General features: G+C 28.0%; 5 protein-coding genes across 5 annotated transcripts; 3 read left to right on the top strand and 2 right to left on the bottom strand.

Moving 5' to 3' along the window:
* Positions 1–1,372: 1,372 nt before the first annotated feature.
* Positions 1,373–1,978, top strand: GO595_004985 (thioredoxin peroxidase; the record flags this gene model as incomplete). The annotated part of the gene is made up of 1 exon (XM_067918177.1): positions 1,373–1,978. The coding sequence occupies one exon, from the start codon at positions 1,373–1,375 to the stop codon at positions 1,976–1,978; it is 606 nt and encodes a 201-aa protein (XP_067775003.1).
* A 149-nt stretch (positions 1,979–2,127) lies between these two features.
* On the bottom strand, positions 2,128–2,517 carry GO595_004984 (uncharacterized protein; the record flags this gene model as incomplete). Its single annotated transcript, XM_067918175.1, has 1 exon — positions 2,128–2,517. The coding sequence occupies one exon, from the start codon at positions 2,515–2,517 to the stop codon at positions 2,128–2,130; it is 390 nt and encodes a 129-aa protein (XP_067775002.1).
* A 2,138-nt stretch (positions 2,518–4,655) lies between these two features.
* On the bottom strand, positions 4,656–5,201 carry GO595_004983 (small GTP-binding protein; the record flags this gene model as incomplete). Its single annotated transcript, XM_067918174.1, has 1 exon — positions 4,656–5,201. The coding sequence occupies one exon, from the start codon at positions 5,199–5,201 to the stop codon at positions 4,656–4,658; it is 546 nt and encodes a 181-aa protein (XP_067775001.1).
* An 11,534-nt stretch (positions 5,202–16,735) lies between these two features.
* On the top strand, positions 16,736–18,475 carry GO595_004982 (protein SDA1-like; the record flags this gene model as incomplete). The annotated part of the gene is made up of 1 exon (XM_067918173.1): positions 16,736–18,475. The coding sequence occupies one exon, from the start codon at positions 16,736–16,738 to the stop codon at positions 18,473–18,475; it is 1,740 nt and encodes a 579-aa protein (XP_067775000.1).
* A 115-nt stretch (positions 18,476–18,590) lies between these two features.
* GO595_004981 (CRM1 C terminal-domain-containing protein) lies at positions 18,591–21,551 on the top strand (the record flags this gene model as incomplete). The annotated part of the gene is made up of 1 exon (XM_067918172.1): positions 18,591–21,551. The coding sequence occupies one exon, from the start codon at positions 18,591–18,593 to the stop codon at positions 21,549–21,551; it is 2,961 nt and encodes a 986-aa protein (XP_067774999.1).
* Between the last annotated feature and the right edge of the window lie 1,424 nt (positions 21,552–22,975).

Genomic DNA, 22,975 nt, shown 5'->3' with positions numbered 1-22,975 from the left:
AAAAGAATTGAAGATATGGAAGATGAATTAGAAGAAGATGGTGTTTAAATACAAAATGTTTATAAACATAAAAATTTTTAATTGCTTTATTTTTAAAAAAATGTTTAAAAACTTTTTCGGATTTATGAATTCTGCATATAAAAAAAATATGTTACTTTTGAGTTATTTCTTATATTTAAATCATTTATTTTGAGTGTTATTATTTATTAAATCAATTTGGATTTAAAATATTATTTAATTTATATCAGCTTTCTGAGGTATTTTGACAGATTATTATTACAATGAATATATGCTTTTAATCGTTTGATACAGTTTCCACCCTCTCTTTTTTGCGCAAAAATATCCATAACTTTCGGATATAAAATATTATAAATTTCTTATTCTTTAATTTCCAATTGTTTTAAATATTCAAAACATATATCATCCAAAAACTTTAGATACAAAATATTCATACAAAAGATTAAAAAACAATGAAAAACCAAAACTTTCATCCAAGTAAACATTTAAACCTTCAACGTTATTGCAAACATTTCCATCACTCAGACAGAAGACGCTGCGCTCCATCGACAGCACTTGAGTGGTAATCAACAGAGCATTTTATACATGAAACTGAATATGTGGTGGATAAACCCTTTGGACATCCGGTGCTTTGGCATTCAGATGTTTTTTTTTTCCTCCAATTTTCTCTTCTTAATATGTTCTGCTATTTCATTCACTCCATCTGATTCACTTTTGTCATCATCATTTTTCATTTTTTAATTTTTCTTCGTCGTTTTTTTTTAATACAAGTAGACATCTTTTGTTAAATCAGTGTTCATCATTCTCTAAATTCAAGAATTATTTTCTGTGCAGTTTCATACAGATCATTTAAATCATGCGCATCTTCATAATATCTTCTGTCTAATTTGAAGTCATTATCATTTTAACTTTGCGTTTCACATGTTTTATTATTTCGATATCTTAAATTCTTATTAACTTCTTTACGTGCATTACGTGAAGGTTTCTCTTCATTAGGGACAACAAATTGTCTTTAGTAATTGAACTTGAGTAACTCCGAATTTTGGTAAAAGAAGAATATTATGGCATAACTTCAACGTCATAGAATTTATGAAGAAGCTTTGATTAAATGCATTTATTCAATTTCATTTATTTGTTAGAAAAATTATTTCTTTTCGTCTTTATTATGTATACAAACATGTTTAATATTATCGAAATCTTCTTTACCTTGTTGGCAAAAAAGGAAATATGATTATTAGATAATATCACATGGTGAAGTAATAAAACCAAATCTTCTTTACAACAAATTGCAACATGTCTAAAAAACAAAATATATTTCATTAAGTTTTTTTTTATTGATCTTCACATCATTTTAATGAGTTGCCATCAAGAATCTGCTGTTGTTGGCTCTTTTGCTCCATGTTTCAGTGGTGTTGCAGTCAATCCAAAGCACGAATTTGTTGAAGTTTCTCTCGGCCAATTCAAAGGTAAGTGGCTCGTTCTCTTCACATATCCACTCGATTTCACATTCGTATGTCCAACGGAGGTAATTGCATTTAGTGAAGCGGCCAAAAAATTTAATGAAATTAATTGCGAAGTTGTTGGTATGTCAACCGATTCGATTTACTCCCATTTAGAATGGATCGGAAAGCCAAGAAACACTGGAGGACTTGGGGAAATGAACATTATGTTGATTGGTGATCTTGGTGCCAAGATTTCTAAGAAGTACGGATTCTATTCGGAAGAAGCTGGACACGATATAAGAGGCACTGCAATTATTGATCCAAAGGGAATCATTAGGCATCTTTCTATGGATAACCCTGAAGTTGGAAGAAATGTCGATGAAGTGCTCCGACTCGTAAAAGGCTATCAATATGTTGCAAAGCATGGTGAAGTTTGTCCTGCTCAATGGGAAGAAGGAAAGGACACAATTAAGCCAAATCCAAAGGATTCAAAAGAATTCTTTTCTAAGGTTCATTAAACACTCCTGAACCTGATTTTTTAGAGTAATTTTTTAATTAAAAAGAATGTGTGAATAGAAAATGTACATTTGGGTCACCCCAAATTTATTTAACCGTTATTTCAAAGACCGTTTAAAACTGATCGGATAATAATTTATTAAAAATATTTTTAGATGTAACCACTATGTGAATAACTTACTTCTTTTCCATATTTATCACGAAGCGCTATGCCTAAAACGAAAATCACTAATGAAACACAAGAGTCTATAATATCGTTTTTGAGGTTCTTATGAAATACATTTTCACCTTCTGAAGAAACAACATTGAAATATGTACCTGCTTTCGTGTCTTTCTCTAGCTCCATATCGATAGGCTTACCTATGTTAATAAAACCAGCCCTTGTGATATGATATCTTGCAAGCATATATGCATCTGAAATCCACATAGCAATTGTTGAAACAGCTCGTCCTGTGTTAACATCGTTACCGATGAACTTTTCTTTCTTCGTTAAATAAGTAATTAATAAGAAAAATGGAAGAACACAATTCTCAATATGCATTACAAAAAATGGAACTCGTTGGCCATAAAAATGTAGAACATAACATAAACAAACGGTAAAGGCACTTTGAGCAATAGAAAGATCACCTGCAAAAATAAAATGAATGCACCCAAAAAGAAGAACAATGTAAAAAATCCACGCACGCTTGGGTGAAACCAAAGCTCCAAAATACAAAAAAGTCATTGCAAATGATCCAAGTCTTGGATTTGGAAAATATGAATGTTTTTTGAAATTTTCAACCTTTGATCTCCCTATAAAACATGGAGGTGACTGGTCAATAAAATATGATAATGGTACAAAAATTAAATATATATAACAAATTCGATGGAAAAATGTTAAAACTGCAAGCCGAGATATATTGTATAGCCGCGATATTTTCATGTACGAATCATCTGGACGCAATTGGAAAATGACAGGAAGAAGTAGAAGAATAACTAAGCATATTGTAACCAAGAAAAATGGATCAGCCCATTTGAAAAAAACATCAAAAAGATTAATCACATGAATGTATGGATCATAGTAAAGGCATTCGTTAAGTAAATAATCGCTAATTGCATTTCCTGGGAAGTATTTTGTGTTTAACATTTAATTTATAGCATTTCATGATCGTTTTAAACTGAAACTTTTTAAGCGCTTAAAAATTTTTCAAATTACGTTTTGATTTCTTTTCTGTATCTGCGAATTAATAATAATAACACATTATCTCACTCACCATAAATAACATTTTAATTTGGATGAAAAATTTGAGTTAGGATGCAAAACGCTCTCCATTTTGCGGTTTAGGGACGATAGGGGATTTGAAAGGAAAAAAAATGGCAATAAATATTCGACTTTTGATAAGGAGATCAAAATCATCTCAAAAAGTGAATAATGGCAAAATATTGTATTCGGAGGGTCTGATACACATTCCGAACCTCATTTTTCTAATAAAAATATTCTAAATTATGATTCACTTTATTATGAAATTTGACCAATTATTGCTTTCCAGCATTTTTCGAATGTATTTCCAATATTTCTTCGAAAGCACCATTCATAAATATATGATTCGAGCTTATTTCTATCTCTGAATTCATTTTTTATGAGGAATCCTTTTATGAGATACCATGGATTTTCTATTTTTTGAGTATTTGCCTCAGTAATTAAATCTACAAAATTTTCTGAGTGATTTACTGTTGTGTGTACATAACCTAAATCACCAAGAGTGTTATGTGCCTTCCATTCATCAGACCAAATTTCTAAGTTATATCTAACTGTTGAACAAATAATTGGAATGAGGACTTTTTTCGATTTATTTTCGCAAATCTCAGCGACAACTTTCATCGTTTTACTGTATATTTCGCCAAAAACTCAAATTTCTTCTTTTTCCAATGCACTTCCTATGTTGTATTTAGCATCGAAAAAATGTTTCTCATCAATTTCGACTATTCCATCACCATAAAAATTATGAGTTATATCTCTTCGATATTCTTATTCTGCAATAGATCGAAAAGTTTGAAACCATGTTATTACTACTGATCGTTCACATAACCTGTAATTATATATGTGGTTCTCATATCAAAACCTTCTACCCATTGACATTTCGGCCATATTTGAATTTGGTGAATATCAGGAATGATTCCCTGCTCAGAAGCCCATTTGATGAAGCTTTTGTCATTGAATTTAGACACTTGCTTAATGGTTTCGAATTTCGATTGCAACGCAAAAAACGATCGACTTTCTGATTACTTTACAACGAAAATGAATCAATTTTCATCGATAACCGTTATAATAAATCGAATATTTTGTATTTCATGACTTAGATATTATCGTTATGTCAAATATTTTGTCGGTCAGAATATATATCAATTTGAATCAAATGCGAGCACCGAAGGTGCGAGCCGTTTTGATCGTTATCCATTCAAAACTTGTTTTTTAATTGATAACGATCAAAACCGGCCGACGGGTTGGTGGATGGGGTGCCCTGATGTGGCATTTCTATTTTTCTTCAAATTTCCTATCGTTCAAAAACCGCAAAATGGAGGGCGTTTTACATCAGAGCCAAAATTTTAATGTTTTTTTTTATTAATTTATAACATGCATTATTTATTTGATTCAGATAAACATCAAAATTAATATTAAGACACATCTTTTTTATTCGCTCATAAAAGAGAGCATCCGCATGTTGGTGTTTCATCTTGTCCTTCAGATGATAATATTCTTTTTACAATCCCCTGGAACAATTCCTTAATATTCAAATTATCTTTGGCTGATGTTTCTAAAATTTCACAGCCAAATTCTACTGCAAGTTGCTCACCTTTTTTCAGTGGAACGGAATCGTCCGTTTTCAAGTCGGCTTTATTAGCTGCTATTATGCAAGGGATGTCAACCCTTTCCTTGAGTTCTTGTGCTGACTTAAAAATTCCTCTTAAAAAATGGAGAGAATCAATATCTGTTGATGAATATACAAAAACGTAACCTTCTACAGAGCTTAAGTATCTATTACGCATTGTCACAAAGTCATCTTGCCCTGCTGTATCAATAATTTCGAGATTTATAGTTTTTCCGTTATAAATTAAAGTTTTCATGAATTCATCTTCGATTGTTGGGATATAAGTTAAAGAGAATTGGTTTTTAACGAACTGTAGTACGATTGCTGTCTTTCCGACACCACCGCCTCCAAACACGCCTATCTTCATGCTCCTCATTGAAAATATAATATTAGAATGAATGATTTTCTCTCAAAAAGCAAACATTGATCTTGTGAAAAATTTTTCGACCGTTATTGATTTTTCAATGTTAACGTTCGATTCTATTGTTGTTTTTTCTTCGTTTTGCACAAATTTAAAAGTCTTTTTTAAGATTAAAAACTTAATATCCCAAAAAATACGAAAAGAATTCATTCTCTTAACCATGGTCAAGATTCGTAAAGAAAAAATAAGATTATTCAACTCTGATAAAACAAAATAGTTGTTTGATCATTTTTTTCCCATTTGATTATCGGCTAATTATCTTAACCGTCACTTGACAAGAACTGTTAAAAAGGGTTTTATTTGTGCAAAACACACTTCATCTTTTTTATGCACTGCAATACATGGATTTTGAAAAAAAATTCTTGTTTAACAAAAGAGAGATTCAAATTTCCGCTGCCGTAAGTATCGAACAAGAAAAATAATATTGTCCGCAGGCAGCGAAGTGTCTGGACGATAGGAAAATTGACTGGTAACAAACGATTGTTTTCTATTCAAAATTTGAATTTTCAGACACTTCACATACGCAGGGCTGATCACATATTTCTAATATAAAAAATAATTTTAATAAAATTGATAATATTTTATGAATCCATGATAAACTAATATGTGATATTTTATTTTTTTTTTTTTTTGTTTTAGTTTGATGATGATTACAATGAATCTGATTTGCTGAATCCTATCTTGATAATTGATCATTTAAATTACTTGTTTTGATATCAATTTTTTATCTAAGATGATATTTGGAATTTGATTAGTTTTCTATTATACTATCATTACTAAATATCCATTATGTGTTCCATTTCTTGCTTGGTTCGAGATTGTCAAAATTTTCTATGGCATTGATATCAATCAAAATAATTTATTAATATAACTTTTTGCAACAAAAGTCATGGCATATTCTCAGATCGACATAGGAAACAAAATGTATTATATTTTCCTGTGAGATATTGAGTTTAACTTAAATGTTTTTATACACAATCCTTAGAAACAAATTTGCCGTAAAATTTAGATAAAATATATAAGAAATTGATAAATTATCATTCCATATTTATTATATAATCTCAATCACCTTATTATTAATTATAATTCGACAAAACATAATTACATCGGACAGAATATCTCCTTAAGCTACAATTTTCGTTCATTATTTACTAGGAAAAAATAGAATATATGTAGTCATAAATCATTTTATTCTTTACTACAATCACTTTATTTCTTTAATACATATTATTGTCAAAATTTCTTTCGAAGTTTGGTGAAAATATTTACATTTTCATCTCAACATGTTTTAATATATCACTTGATCATTTAATTAAGGTTTGTCAAATAAAAACATTGAAATAAAGCGAACTTTATCATTACATAAAACAAATGCTTCTATATCAATCAAATGTTGTGTATCATATTTATCATCAATTATTTGAAACAAGTTCAAATCGATTTGAACATTTTTTTAAATATCTTGAAAAATAGAAATATGTTTAATATCATATTCTTACGTTTTTTGACAAGTTAACTATTTATCTATTAAAATATAAAGGAAACATTATCTAAACGCAAAAGAAACAATCTACAAAAGAAATCATTAAAAACAAAATTTTCCCATATTTATTTATTTTCTTTTTTATATAATCATTTAATCCAACAACTTCAACACTTACAATTTCTTCTTCAAGCGAATATTCAGGAAGACATGCATATCACAGTCAAACATAACATCTTCTAATTGAAAGTGGAGTTGAAGAATTAGATAGATATGCTTTTTCTAAATGGGATTCACTAATTACAGTTATTATTGGGGGTGCAGTTACATCAATTGAAAGTTATGCATTTTGTAATTGTTCTAAATCAGAAACAATGAATATTGGTGGAACTGTAACAACAATTGGAAGTTATACATTTTATTATTGCATATCATTAGTTTATATCAAAATTCCAGATCCAGTGACATCAATCGAATCTTATACATTTGCTTATTGTTATAATTTAGAAACAATCATATTTGATGTAAATATCACTTCGATAGGAAGATATGCATTTCAATATAGTAACAATTTAAATTGTATTTATTACACAGGTAATAAATCACCAACAAATATAAATTCAAGTGCATTTTCAAATACACCAGCAAAATATGTTATTACATCAGATTTTTATGAAGATGAAACATTTGGATCACTTAATGTCTCTAAAGGTTCATCTAATCAATATCCATGGCCAACACACACATTCACACAATCACACACATTTTCACATACATTTTCTAAATCAAATGCATTTACAGCTTCTTTGTAATCTGGCGTAACTTTCATCAAAACTTTAATTTCAAAATATTCGATTACACAAACAATGATTAATTTATCAATATTGGACTTATTATATATATTATAGTCGTTTCTTTAGTAAATTTGAAAATGAAACGATAGAGAATGATAACAAAATCACGAAAAATGTAATAATTGGTATTATTCGTTGTTCAATCATTGGAATTATAATATTTTTAATCCGACGAAATCGAACACGAAATTTGCATTCGAATTCTAGTTCTAAAACAGAAACATCGATCAAATTTCGAAATATTCAATTTATATAAATAAAAGTCATATACTCAAATAATCCGAATCTAGTCATATAATTTTTACTATCAAATTTTATTTATATTTTAAGTGTATATGCTTGAAAAAGTAATTACAAATTTTCTGAAGGGACATCTACAAGAGTTGGAACCACTCTTCTATCCATCACCATCAAAATTGTTGAAGAGAAGAATTAAGACAATGAATAAGGAATTGGCCGAGCAAAACGCAAGGCAAAATGATTTGTTGGAGGAACTATCAAGAGTTAGAACAAATTATAGAGAACTACTTGCAAAATGTAATTAGAAAATTTGTAGAAATAAAATATTGTTTTGTTTTTTTAACATGTTTTTGATAGTGAATTATTCTGAAAAAGTCATTTGAAAAATGTCTATCGAGGAAGTTTTTACTGAAAAAGTGAAAATTCACTTTTGCATTATCTATCGTTACCTCGAAAAACATAAAACTATAACAAAGAGATGAAAAGAAGAAGGTTGATGATCATCCAATCACATATTTTTACTATAGTAATATCATAATATTTTTTTTATGTTTTACAAAATAAACATCATGTTTTAGTAAATAAATTTTTATAGATATATTTGTTACATTCATATAATATTTTTAATAATCAATGAAGTCAGATATTGTGAGTGTTTTTGTCTCTTCGTCATATGATTGCTTTGTATTAACAAAAAATATAATCAATAAAATCAGAATAACTTCGTTTTTTTGATGAATGCTTTTCTGATTAAAATAAATTTTGGAAAAGAAAGTAAAAACAAAAAAATATAAATACGAACAAAGTTATATTTGAATATATAGAATTAATTAATGCATTAAATATCTTTGGTAGATTTTTAAGAATATTATTGCTGCAATTCATTGATAAATTACATTGAAAACTTTCATTTAAATGATATATATTATGCAGGATATGAAAGATTGCAGTTATTTTGGAATGAAAATACGAAATAATTAAATTTGAAGAAACGATATGCATAAAATATATTCTATTGTTATTTAGAGAATTATTGAGTGAAGCGCATTGCAGTAAATGATTTATGTTGTTTGATGTTTGAATTTTTTGTAAAAATATTTTACTCTTTATGAGTTCTCTCTTGTTACTTGGTATGTAATGAATGCTTTTGTTATGCACATGCTTGTTCATTGTTTTATTATCAGTGAGAGAATCAAAATTATATTTATTTGAAATAAAAACATGTTTGCTGAAATTTATGATAAGGGTGAAAGTGCCAATGTGAATCAATGTTATCATCAATTGCGAATATCCATTATATTTCATCGATTTGGTATATGCGTTTCCAATATAAATCTGGTTTGTTTGTAACGAAAAACCTCTAATTTTTCATTAGAAATGTGTGTAACAACTGTTGTTCAATGTGAAATGTGAGTTTTCATCGAAATTATTTTGGATGCCAAGGTGCTCACATGAAGCATTAGGTGACATGAAAAGATCTCATTTACTTGACATTTGAATGGATTTTAGGCAAAACGACAAAAAACAACCGACTTTTTATTTAAAGAAAGTTTCAATTGAATGTTCATTCAACTTTTGTGTGTTCATGTCAAAATTGTATACTTTCGATTGAAATTATAGAATAATGATGATCAATCATTAAATAAAATTTATGCTAAAATAAATGTTTCTTCTTCCATTTGCAGATGGATCATCTTCGACATAGCTCGTACTGTTGAATGATTTTATATGAACTCGTTCTGGCTTAAATTTAACGGTCTATTTTCTAAACGGTCGTGAGGAATAATTATTCGGACTTGACATTTGAATGGGATTTAAGGTAAGAATGGAATAAAACTTATTTATATTAGATTTTATTCAAAAACTTCTATGCACACCAACACATCTTTTACAATTACATATTTCTAATTTAACATTATATTTATTTCATCATTGCTAAATCCAATTTCTCTTAAGACCGTAACTAAATTTTGATTTTTTTGGAAATTTTTATGTAAATTTTTCAATAAGTTTCGGATATCTTCTCTTACCAAAAATGCCTTAAACACATTCATATGTTGTATTGTATCATCGAATATCTTAATAATCTGATTAATCTGATATAAGACTGAAACCAAAGTTTCATAAATTATAGAAATGTCTTTATCAAGTTTATCATCATCATCATCATCAACATTATCATCAATTAAACTGAAATCAAATTGCGAAATCTTATTTATTAATGTACATGTCATATCTATCCATGGATTTACTTGAATCCAATCCATTTGGATTTGAAAAACTGATACTTTTTCGAATGCTTTTAATATAAACAATAATATTTTGCGCGCTAATTTTATCCCATCGACAAAAGGATAATTTTCTAAGTTATTAATTGAATCTAGTATAACATTTTCCATCATTTGTCTACAGAGAATTTCGACATTTTGATCGGAATAAAATATTAAAAATCATTTTTTCTTGTATTCATTATATTTAATATAAGTTTAAATAATATTGGAAAAGAATGTGATATTGGAAATCTTCTTTTCATTAAATCAGTCAGTGAACGAAATGCATAATTAATATTAATATTATTCATTGGATCATTTAAAAATAAAAGTATCATTTCTAATAACTGATTTAAATATTTATCAAATGCACAAATTGATGAATAACTTATAGCAATTATAGTTAACACATCTAATATCATTGGGTCATGATGAATATTAAAATGTTGAATAAACATCTCTAAATCAGAACTAAGATATGGTAACATTAAATTTTGGCCTTTTGTACAAAACTCGGCATATATTGAGAAGATATCTTCTTGGTTTCGATTTAATTCAGGTTGTTGAAATGACATCATGAAAAAGTTATGAAAATTAGCAATAAGTGCTTCCAATTCATTATAATTTTTTAAATGCTCAATCATATGTATTATAGTTTGGCCAACTGCATATGAAAAATTCGGATTTGGAGTTGTTAAAAGTTGTAATAAATATATAACATATTCAGTAATATGTGGATAAAAATTAATATTGATTAAGGTATTAAATGCAGAAAACGCAGTAGAATTTGAAATTTGTATCGAAGACATTATAATTGGAACACATTCACTGACTTTCATATTAAATGCATCTGATTTTTTGGCTATTTCACATAAAAGTTTTAATGCAGTATCACGTAAATATATTTGGGTACTTTGAGTATTAAGTACTGAACATGTTTTTTCATATATATTAAGTATTAAGCTTTCAACAGGATTATTTGGATCATAAATATCACAATTTTCAACAACAAATAAATATAAATATAATGCAAGCGTACGGAATTGTTCATTTTGATTATTTATTTGTTGATCCGCATTTTGTAGATATATATTAAGAGTTAATTGTGGAAATTCTTTCGCTAAAATACCTAAAAGTTGTATTGATGAACTTGTATATCTATCGGTATCATAACTATCAAAGAATTTAACAGTTAACATCATTGATGCTTGAAGAATTGGTTGAAGACAATTTTGAATGATTCCATTATTAATTTGATTCAATTTTTCTGATATAGCAATCGCTCGTATAAATTCAAAGATTTCATCATGAAGATTATCATCATTAATTTGCCCTAAATCGGTAAGTGCTGCGTTTATAGCTTTTTCAGAAATAGATTGAAATGCTTCAACATAAAAATATTTTGCCAACGCATAAACACATTTATATGCAGCTGCTTTAAGGTCAACAATTCCAAGAGCTTGGAGAATTACATTCGTTAATTGACTGGCAATTATTGCTTCCATATAATCATTAATCATTTCACTAAGAATGTAAACACAACGTACTTTGCTTTCAGGAGGTATTTCTGCAACACCTAGATATGAACATACAATTTCAAGAAGCGGTTTAGCTTGTATATCATATAAATATTCATTTTGCGTAATTTGATAGAATGCTATAAGAGCATTATCAATGAATTTGAGATCAGATATAGGTTGAATTTTCAAACAAAGTTCTTGGATAATTGTGGTGTTATAGTCATCATCTAAATATATGTCACAAATTTCAGCAAGTAATGGTGCTGCATGGACACCAATATTTGTAAAAAAAAGATTATAACAAATTTCCAATAAAGATGTTAAGTACTCTTTGTATTGTTGAATTAAAAATTTAGCTGAATTAGTTGTTTGAATCAAAATAAGGGTTCTGTAAGTAAGAACTAAAGCTACACTACGGGATAAATCTGAAAATGAATTGCTAGATATAACTGCCCCTGAAAGATTTAAAAATAGATCAATATTTGTTTCTCTGAGTTTCATAATATTTTGGGTAGCCTCATCTCTGATATTGTTGTTTGCTGCTTGTGTAGCTTCCAACAATTGAACAAACTCATGTGGCTGCATTTCTATGGCACGACCTCAGTGCCGTTTACTGTCGGTTGCTTTATTCAAAATTGAATGACACTGATCGTTTTCTACAGAAACTGCTCCATTCAATATTTTCTATGTGTTCTATCATTTATAAAAAAAAGAAAATTTCGAACATTAACAAACATTTATTTTATATATCTTTTACATTTCGCAACTATAGTTGTTTTTCCTTTTCCTTGTGCTACATCATAAATCATTTTAAATAAGTTTTTATCCTTAGTTTTTTTCGCAGTTTCAAAAGCTTCTTCTAAAAAATCAAAAGTTAAATATACGTAACCTTTAAAATCATTTCTAACATTCACATCTATAAAACTCCTAAGTGAAGCAGTATCAGATATTCTTGTCTGAATTGCTTGAAATAAACTCATTATAATAATCTCATAAGTTTGAATCTCAAGGCTTTGTATCGTCTTACAAAACCGTTGTAAAGCGCCCGTTTGTTTCATACAGTCATCAAGCAGGCTATGACACAATTCCTGGATATTACACACAGCAATATCAATTAAACTCATTGCAAGCTCAAACTCATTAATCTTAAATAAAAGAAGACCAGTATTAATGGCGGCTTCCTTAGATGAAAATATATCACAATCACTTTTAAATGGTATTTTCTTGGAAATAAAAGATTTGATGATCTTTTCTTGAAGATTGACTCGATCTAGGTTATGTGAAAGTGTTGGATCTTTAAGAATTGGATCTCTCATGAATTTGATGAAATGTAACTTTTTCATCCAACTATCTGCTTCAAGAAAAGATTGGAAAGCAACAGAATATGCATCTGGATAATCACCTAATTTCATTTGAACTCCATATAATATTTGTGTCATTTTATTTTGTTTAAGGAACATGATAAAACTTTTGATAAATGGATCAAGATAATTATCTTGTTGAGAATAATCTTTTTTAAGCTTTTGAAGGAAACTATTCCAATTATTTGTTGAAATTGCTTGACAAGCAATTGAAAAAACAAATTGTTCCTTTTTAACTTGTTGTCTTGGTATTGTATTCCAAGCGGCGAAAGCTTCTTCGAAGTTACCCATTTTTGAACAAAATGATATTAATTGTGTTGTTTCACCAAGTGAAACTAAACATTTTTGAAGTGTACTAATTTGAGGGGAATTATAAGTAATCCCACAATATTGTTTTATAATTTTTCTAACTCTATTTTGGAATGATGGCATTCGATACATGAATTTGATAAGTTTACCAAAATCATTTGTATCGGTTTCGGGGTACCCTATATTGAAAGGTAATTGAAAACTTAAACGGTCGATGAGTGTATTCACTATTTTAGGTTGAACTTGATGATTTGCAGAACAAATAATTAATGATTTTCCAGAATTAAGGAACCCTATTGAAAAAGCATTTAAAGCGCTTAAAACTGTAAACGAAGAAACGTCTAATAGCCAAGCAGTACAAAAATCTAACATTTGTTGATAATAATCAAATTTCAAAGAAATTTTAGCCATTCTTTTACCGAATGTTTGAGAAGGAAATGTTGAAAAAGAAATTTCTTCTTTAAAATGTGAGAAAGTCATTAAATTTAAGAACGACAAAACAGTTTTTAATTGTGATGTGAATGAACTATTTGGTAAAAAATCGGAAAAAATTAAATATAATTTTTTGATATTACTCAAGACGAAATCTTCCAAAAATATCGAATTTATATTACAAGAAGAAACTACTTTAGATACTGCTTCTATTATTATATCAGCAGAATCAATGTTTTGTTCATTATTTTTAAAAAATAAAAATATGTTATTAAAGCTATTAAGCTTTTGTGATATGTTATTAACATTTGGAATTCGAATTCTTTTTTGAGGCTTTTTAACAAACTTTACATATTTTTGTATGTTTAAAGGTATAAATTCATGAATTTCTTGATGTTGATTAATATAATTTTGTAATATTTTTATTATGATATTATTATTATTAAAATCATTTATGAAACCAGTTAAAATTGACCATTTATTATTGGTTATTAAAAATGAAATTATTTCTTCAAATGATATTTTACTTTTATAATCATTTAATTCATATAATGACTTTTTATTACAAAAAGGATAAATTTGTATAAGTTGTGATATTGTTAATTGATTAATGTTATTTAAAACACATGAAAAATGTAATTCTGGATTTAAAAAATATAAATCATTAATTAAATCAATGTCTATATTATTTGATTTTAATGACTTTTCCATTTCTTTTATGAATTCATTTCGATTAATTTCTTCGAAATTATTTTTATTTTTATTTAATTTGTTATTTAAATATTTATAATAAATTTTTGGAATTGTTTTTTCAAATTTTTCAAATTCATTTTTCTCATATAACATTGCTAACGCAGTAATTTCTGATTGTTCTTTAATTATATTATATAAATTCTCATTAAAATCACATGAATAAGATAAAATTAATTCGATTGCATTTTGTCCTAATAAAGTAGTTAATGATTTATAATTAGAAAAATTCGAATTATTTTTAATCAAATTAATTATTTCAATTGGTTCAAGTCTTTTAGAATCGGAAATTTTTGCTTCTTTTAAGAACATTTTATATAATTTTTGATAATTTTGAAAGTCACCATAATGTATTAAATTTTGTTGTATCTTATTAAATATAATTGGGTTTTTATATTTTTGATGTTCATTAATAATTTTTATAATAAAATTATCAATTAATTCTGAAAAACATTTTTTCTCTTTAATTTGAAATATATTTTTTGATTCGATTCCTTTCGATAAATATAATTCTATTGAATATGAAACTTTATTAACATTTTCATCCGATTGTTGTTTAATTGCAACTAAAAGTTGTAATAATTCATGCATATGTTGATTTTTACCTGTTAATGAATAAGCTGCTTCACATTGTCCATCTTTAATTAAATTTGTTAATATTTCTTGGTTTGTAATTAATGTTTGTTTTATATTTTCGATGTTTCTAAGTCGTGCATATATCATATGATAATTTGCAGCACGAAATATTTTCCGATTTGGAAATGAATTTGATATTAAATCAAGAATATAATGTAATTTTGAGATTGAACATAAATAATTCCCATTTGAATCTGTTAAAAAAATTAACGAAAATATATCAATGATTATTTGTGAATAATATTTAAAGTCTTTTATACCCATTAATAAATCAAAACTTTCATCAATTAAATTCTCATTAATTTCATCGGAAATTATAAATATTATAATTTGAAATAATAATTTTGTGGAATATATAAAATATTTTGAGTTTTGTAATTCATCATCACTAATAATATAATATCTTTTGTTAAAAAATGGTTCACAACTCATTATGTTCATTTGTGGTATTATTTGTAATAAATGTTTTGGTATTGATGTTTGATATATATCTGTTTCTGATATTTTACAGCCAACTGTTTGATATATAAAATCAGTGATATATTCATCATTCTTTAATCGTTGGAAGAAATCTTTAAATACATAAATACAATCAACTTCTAAAAACATGTTTAAATATATAGGAAAAAAATATGAATTATAAAGTTGATCAAAACTAGATAAAAAAGATATAGACAAAATTTCCATTGGAATTGGTTGATATTCAGTAGCTTTAAATTGATGATGAGTAATATCAAATTTTGCTTTAGTTAATATAGTATTTAAAAAATGCGTGGATTTTGAAATGGATTCATTCGTTAAAATAAAGCTATCAAAATTGAACGTGACCTGAAAAAGTGGAGTTTTCTTTTGAAAATATGTCGATTCTGCAAATGATATTAATCTTTGTAATGATGATATTGTATCATCATTTTTTAATTGGATAAGTTCATTTAGAAATGGCTTAAGTGTTTTGGGAGTTAAGAGATCAAATGGAAAATATTGTACAGATTCTTTGTTAATCTCATGATAAACTTCAAATAAATGTAATCCAAAATGTTCAAATAATATTTTGGAATCAAGCTTAGAAAGAGTTTGATTTATTGTGGGTTCTAATGCTGTAAATAATGCTGGGAAAGAATTTTGAAATAAAAAAAGACATTTGACAAACATTATCGCAACTGAATTTGGAATTTTTGGAATATCTATTGTAAGTGTTGCATATACTGATGCTAGTTTGTCGATTGGTAATTCTTTTAAAATGTCTAAATAAAAATATTGATTTAATGAACATGGACAATTATAAATTTCAACTTGAATTGTTTTAGCAATCCATTGAATAATATAATATGGGTGGTTATTAAGAATTGTTTTATATTCTTCTGGTGGTCCAAGACAAGAAATTGTTTCTAATAAAAAATATGAATCAAAAGCTCTTGCTAAAAGTAATGCAGGAAATGTTTCACCAATAAACAAACAACGAACCATTTCTTCTTGATACATTTTTTCTTTTTGGAAAAAGCTTAATAAACATTTTTCCATTTTGGGAATAAAACGGTAAATTACAATTAGTGTAATGTCACTTTTCTACCTCAAAATTTTATAACGATTAAAATAAAGTGAATTATGGGGGTTTGGACGACCAAAAGATTGCGATGCAGGATTTTGTTTTTATTGACCCTCAAAACCATGTTGAAGAAATTCGTCAAGCATATGATGAGTTCTCATCATTGCTTGCTTTATATGTAGATCAACCAAAAGAAATTAACAAAAGATTTATTAAATTGTTATATGATCTTTCACATATTATTCATTATCATAGCTTTGCATCGGAATTTGCACAAAAATTATGCGACTTTGTCAGTACTCATACAGAATCAATTCCACATGATGTACGAATTCAACTTGTTCAAGCAATAACAGTTCTTCATAATAAAGGTGTAATTGGGACCATCAAATGTTTTAACGTATTAATACCTCTTTTTAAAATTAATGATAAAATTGTTCGACGTTCAATATATGGTCATTTCTTTCTTAAAATTCCATTCCATCAAACTAATCAAACAAAACATGAATTACAGAAATTTGTTTCTACTGAATACGATGGTCGTATAGCTTTTAAAGTTCTTCAATTAATTGTTGATATTTTCCATAAAGAAAATGTTGAAGATCTTAAAACCATCAACTTCATTGCACGTTGTCTTAATAGTAGTGATCCACGTATCACTAATACAGTCGTCTCATTTTTCCTTGATCCATATATTCCACAAACTAAACCAGAAGTAGATATTGATGAAGAACGTCGTAAAGCCGAACTTAAACTTAAGGTTAGTCGTAAAACTAATAGTCGTACAAATAAACTTGAAAAAGTTAAGAAGATGAGACAACCAATTCCATCCAATCCTGTACAAGTTATTTCATTCATTGATGATCCACATAAGTTTTCTATTATTCTTTTCCGTCTTCTTTCAGCGCCATCTAATGGAAAAGTTTTTAAATCACGTGAATCACAACTTAGAGCACTGTCACTTTTATCTAAAGTTATCAATACTTTTCAACTTGATTTCGATCAATATTATAATTGGGTACAACGATTTTTACGTCCTTCATATGATGAAATCACACGATTACTTGCAATTGTAGCATCATCTGTTCATCAACTTACTAATCCTGACACATTAACTGATCTTATTCGATATCTTGCGAACCAATTTGTAGCAGATCATCTTGATGAAGAAATAATTGTAGTTGGTCTTAATACTATACGAGAAATATGTGCACGTAATCCACATGGTATGACAGAAACATTAATATCAGATTTAGCCATGTATAAAAAATCTAATGTTAAAGGTGTTGTAATGGCTGCACGTAGTCTTATTCAATTATATCGTGAAGTTATGCCAGATATATTACCAAAACGAGAACGAGGAAAGCCAAATGAAACTGAAACTAAAGAAGCATTACCATATGGAGCTACAGTAGTTCATACAGGAATCAAAGGAGCAGAAGGAATTGATATGGAGCGACCAATCACACAAGAAGAATTCGAACAATTAAAGAAAGGACGTGAACTTGAAGGTGATGAAGAAAAGGAAGAAGGAGTTCTTGAAGATGTTGATGAAGAACAACTTTTAGAAGGTTCTAAAGTTCATAAAACTTCTAAAGAAGAAAAGATTGAAATTGCAAATGAAGGCAAACCAGAAAAACATGTCTTCCATTCACGAATGGAAGAGAAAACAGCCGGCTTTTCAAACAAAGAGAAGTTAAAGAACAAGCCATTTAGGCTTACAAGGTTTAGGAAGGATTCCAATCATATGCAATTAAGGTCTTTAAGTGCCATACAGAAAATACAAAAGAAAAGGGAAACAATTCAAAGAACAATGTATGCAAGATAAAACTTATATTAATAAATATATTTTTTTTCTAAATTGTTAATTCCCAAAAAAAGTTGTCAAAGAATTGAAATTCAATCCATTTTTCGGTTTCAAATTCTGGCCTTGCCAAAAAATAATGAGCTTACAAGACTTAATAAACGCCGCAAATAATTTTCGCGACCCAACAGATGTGGGCAATAACGCTAGACAATTTCTAGATAATTTTAAACAGAACCCAACTTCTTATCAATTGTCGCCACAAATTATTTCAGCTCAAGAAACACCTCCAATATTAAAATTTATCGCTATACAAACACTACAGGATTTAATAAGGAAACGATGGGGACAAGTTCAAGAAGGTGAAAAACAAAACATTCGTGGCTATATTATGAATATGGTTCATTCTTATTCATCTCAAGAAGGATTTGATCAAACGATCCTTACACAAATGAACATGGCATTTGTTTATCTACTTATTCAAGAATGGCCTTCTAATTTTCCAACAATTATTGAAGACTTAATGAACGGCTCAACAACGCCTTTACTTTGTTCTAATAGCTTAGATATCATTAACCTATTTTGTCAAGAATCACTAGAAGATACAGAAGAAACATTAACATATGCAAGATCAAATCAACTTGCTGCTTCACTTCAAGAACATGCTCAAAACGTTTTTTCGTTTGTTGAAGTTGTTATGACAAATTCCCAGGATCGAGAAATCATATTAAAATGTTTAAAGACATTACAATATTTTATTAAATGGATACCACCAATGCAAATTATTGGCACTCAGTTATTCCAACAGCTTTGTAGGATGTTTTTACCACAACAAGATTTTGTTACTGAAGTATTATTCTTAATAGGAGAAGTTTTTTCATTAAATGATTTACCACAAGATTTTTGTAAAATTGCTCCACAAGTATTTCTTTTAATGGTTCAAGCCTTAGATCCACTTCTTCCTGAAGGCATTGATTTTAATGAATTATTACAAACCCAAAAACGGTTTATAAACGTTCTCCCCTTTACCTTAACGGTCTTTCTTGATAAATTTGGATCATATGTTGAAACGCCAGATAATGTTGGCTATATCCAACGAGTTCTTCAATGGTTTTGTTTAATGAGTATATTAGATGATGATGATACCTTAAAGACATGTTGTGAATTTTGGTTAGCTATAGCACGACGTTCATTTAATGAACGAAATAACATTGCACCATCAGCTATATCCACTATTTATTTACCATTTATGCCACATGTCCGCCGCATCTTAATCCAACGCATGCAACGACCCGAAGAAATCATTATAGTTAAAGATGAAACGGGACAATATGTTCGAGAACAACAACGTAATACATTAACATTAATGTTACATGCGATAATGAAAGAATGTTTAGTATTTTTAACTAATTTAGATAATAATGATACCATCCAAGCCATTGAAGAACGATTAAGTATGTTAGGACAACAATGGGATCCAGATGTCTGTAATAGTATTTGTTGGAGTGTTGGAGCTATTACATGTACATTTTCACTTGAATTAGAACGGAAATTTGTATCACATATTTTATTAGTTTTATTAGATATGTGTTCACGAATGCCCGATCCTAATAATCGTGCGATTATCGCATCTGGAATTATGTATATATGTTCACAATATCCACGATTCTTAAGTAAGCATCCAGATTTCATTCATACAGTAGTTGAGAAGTTATTTGAATTCATGCATCAAGATGTAGAAGGTGTTAAAGAAATGGCCGTAAATAGTTTCCGAACTATTGCATCTAAATGTCGAAAACAATTCTTAAGTGATGTCCAATTTGTATATGGAATATATCAAAACTTCCCACAAATAGCTTCCGATTTAAGTCCTGATTTACAATTAGTATTTATTGATGCAATATCTATTTTAATTCAAGGAAATTATAAGGAACAAACTAAATTAGAACAACTTCATGACTTTTTACAATTCTTTAATGAACGTTGGGATCAATGTATGGCTTCATTTAATCCACAAAACATATTATTAGCACAAGAAATAGCGTTTTTATTACAATGTAATGCAACAATTGCTTTAAACTTAGGTAAATCATATCATGAACAAATGAAAATTATGTTTCCACAAATCATTAATGTTTATTCAAGTTATTCACAAGTATTACCAATGTATATTCAACAACGTCGTTATGATGAATTTCGTATCATTAAAGCAGTACGTAGTGCAGTATTAACGTTAATTAAGAATTTCTTTAATAAGACACATAATGTTTCATTAGTTGCAAGTCAATTAATGCCTGATATCATGAATGTCATTGTTTTAGAATATGGGAATTCACATCCAGAACAACGAGTTAGTGAAGTTTTACAATTATTAACAGTATTATTTAATACTATACCAGATATTATTCGTAATTATGTACCACAAATATTTGATTCAGTCTTCCAACAAACAGTTATGATGATTAATAATGATTTTGATCAAAATGTATCATTTAGGTTACCATTTTATCAATTTTTATCAGTAATGATAAAGAACTCAATGAATATAATCATATCAGCACCAGCAGAAGTATTTAATATATTAATCCAAACTATTAATTGGGGAGTTAGTCATCCAACACATGAAGTATGTACATTATCTATTAATATTACTTCCGATTTATTAAAACAAATGAGTCATACACAGGTATATGGAGAGTTCTTGGATCAATATTATTTAATCATTATATTCCATTTGTTCGAAACAATGATCGATACGATACATAAATTCGCTTTCGAAGAACAAATTAACTTGTTGTCAATGTTATTATCAATACAAACACCTCATTTAAACCCAGAAAATATTACAAAATGTATTTTGGGATTATTCCCACAAAGAGATCCTAATGAAATATTCCAATTCATTTGCGCTTTGATTTCAACGTCAAATGATAAAATGCAATTCAGAAGATTCGTAAGAGATTTCTTGGTATCAACAAGACAATTTAACGCAACCGACCCAGACTTGTATAGAACAGAAAACGCTGAAATAGATCAAATGAATCAAAAGAATTTGAACGCTGCTATGAATACAGAAGGAATGGAAGATTTCTTGTCTTAGCATAAAAATTGATTATTCACTTCTATCGTTTTTGTTTATTTGTGGAAATTTGTTTGGAATTGAGTGAGAAAATGTCGAAATTTTCCTCCTGCCAAAAAATTTATGTTTATGTAATTAATCTTTTAAAAAAATTCATTAAATATTTTATGTTCACTTAAAAAGATAGAAATATTCGGCGAACGTTAATTTGACTCGAATGTTTAATGAACTTTATTTAAGTAAAATTTTTATGATTTTACGCTAATTTACTATGAGTAATCATTTCAAAAATATGTTTCATTGCATAGATAAAAATCAAAATATTTCTTATTGGTATTAGTCTTTGAAATTAATGGCCGTGTGAAGTGAAGTTAAAAGTGATAAATTCATAACAAAACGAATGGAAAAAAGGAGCGTAAGAGATAGAGATAAAAAATTCGAGCTTCCTTTTGATATAAAATCAGAGGTGGATTCGGTTATATCTCTTCAAAATGTTTTAATGGAATTATCTGAAATGACATTTGAAAGCATTCTTGATTATATATTAAAATCAGAATTTACAAGATCTAGTGAAGGTATTTTTATTCTTACACATAATATTTTTATTATACAATCATATCGACCAAAGAATGCAACAAATTATGCAATTTTAGCTCAAACCCTTATTCAACGACATACACCAAATGACCATCTTGATGAAGTTCGATCAAATATTGTAAATTTTTTTGCGTACGAATCTCTTCGAGTATCACGATTTTATTTCTTTTTTTCAGAATGTTTCAGACTTAAAATTCTAACAATGAATGACCTTGCTAATTCGATTGACAACATGATAGATTCACAAAGTTATTTAGCGTTTTGTTGGTTTTCACCATTGATTCAATACATCGACAAACAAAAATATAATTTATTTTATAACCTTGCAAGGTTATCAATGCGACTTGATGTGAGTCATTATGTTTCTAAAATTCATATCTTTTCAGCAAACAATTGGGAAATACATCGACAAGAAACTTTCAGAGGTTTACACATATCGAAGCTTGCAAGTTGTATTGTAAAGGATGATGTAAATGTCCTACAAAGTTATACAATTGATAATAATTTTGATATTAACCAAACAATTCCACCTTATGTTTTCCAAAGATGTCCAATATTAAATCGTAATCCAACATTGATACAATATGCAGCTTTTTTTGGATCAATTCAATGTTTTAAATTTTTATTTTTAAATGGGGCTGATTTAAATAAAACAGATTCTGATGGGTTAACATTGGTACAATTTGCTATTGCAGGTGGAAACACAGAAATTATTCGAATTCTCGAAAGAGAAAATTGCACGTTTACAGGGGCACCCCAATTTGCTGCTTTGTTTTTTCAAAACTCAATTTTAAATTGGCTTTTGATTACAAAGCAGGGATGTAATGTAGAATCACCAAAAAGATATG

Source organism: Histomonas meleagridis, assembly GCF_020186115.1.
Source record: "Histomonas meleagridis strain 2922-C6/04-10x chromosome Unknown contig_30, whole genome shotgun sequence".
Taxonomy (NCBI): Eukaryota; Parabasalia; order Tritrichomonadida; family Dientamoebidae; genus Histomonas; species Histomonas meleagridis.
The sequence above is the reverse complement of the archived record's forward strand: the minus strand, read 5'-3'. Positions and strand labels throughout refer to the sequence as shown.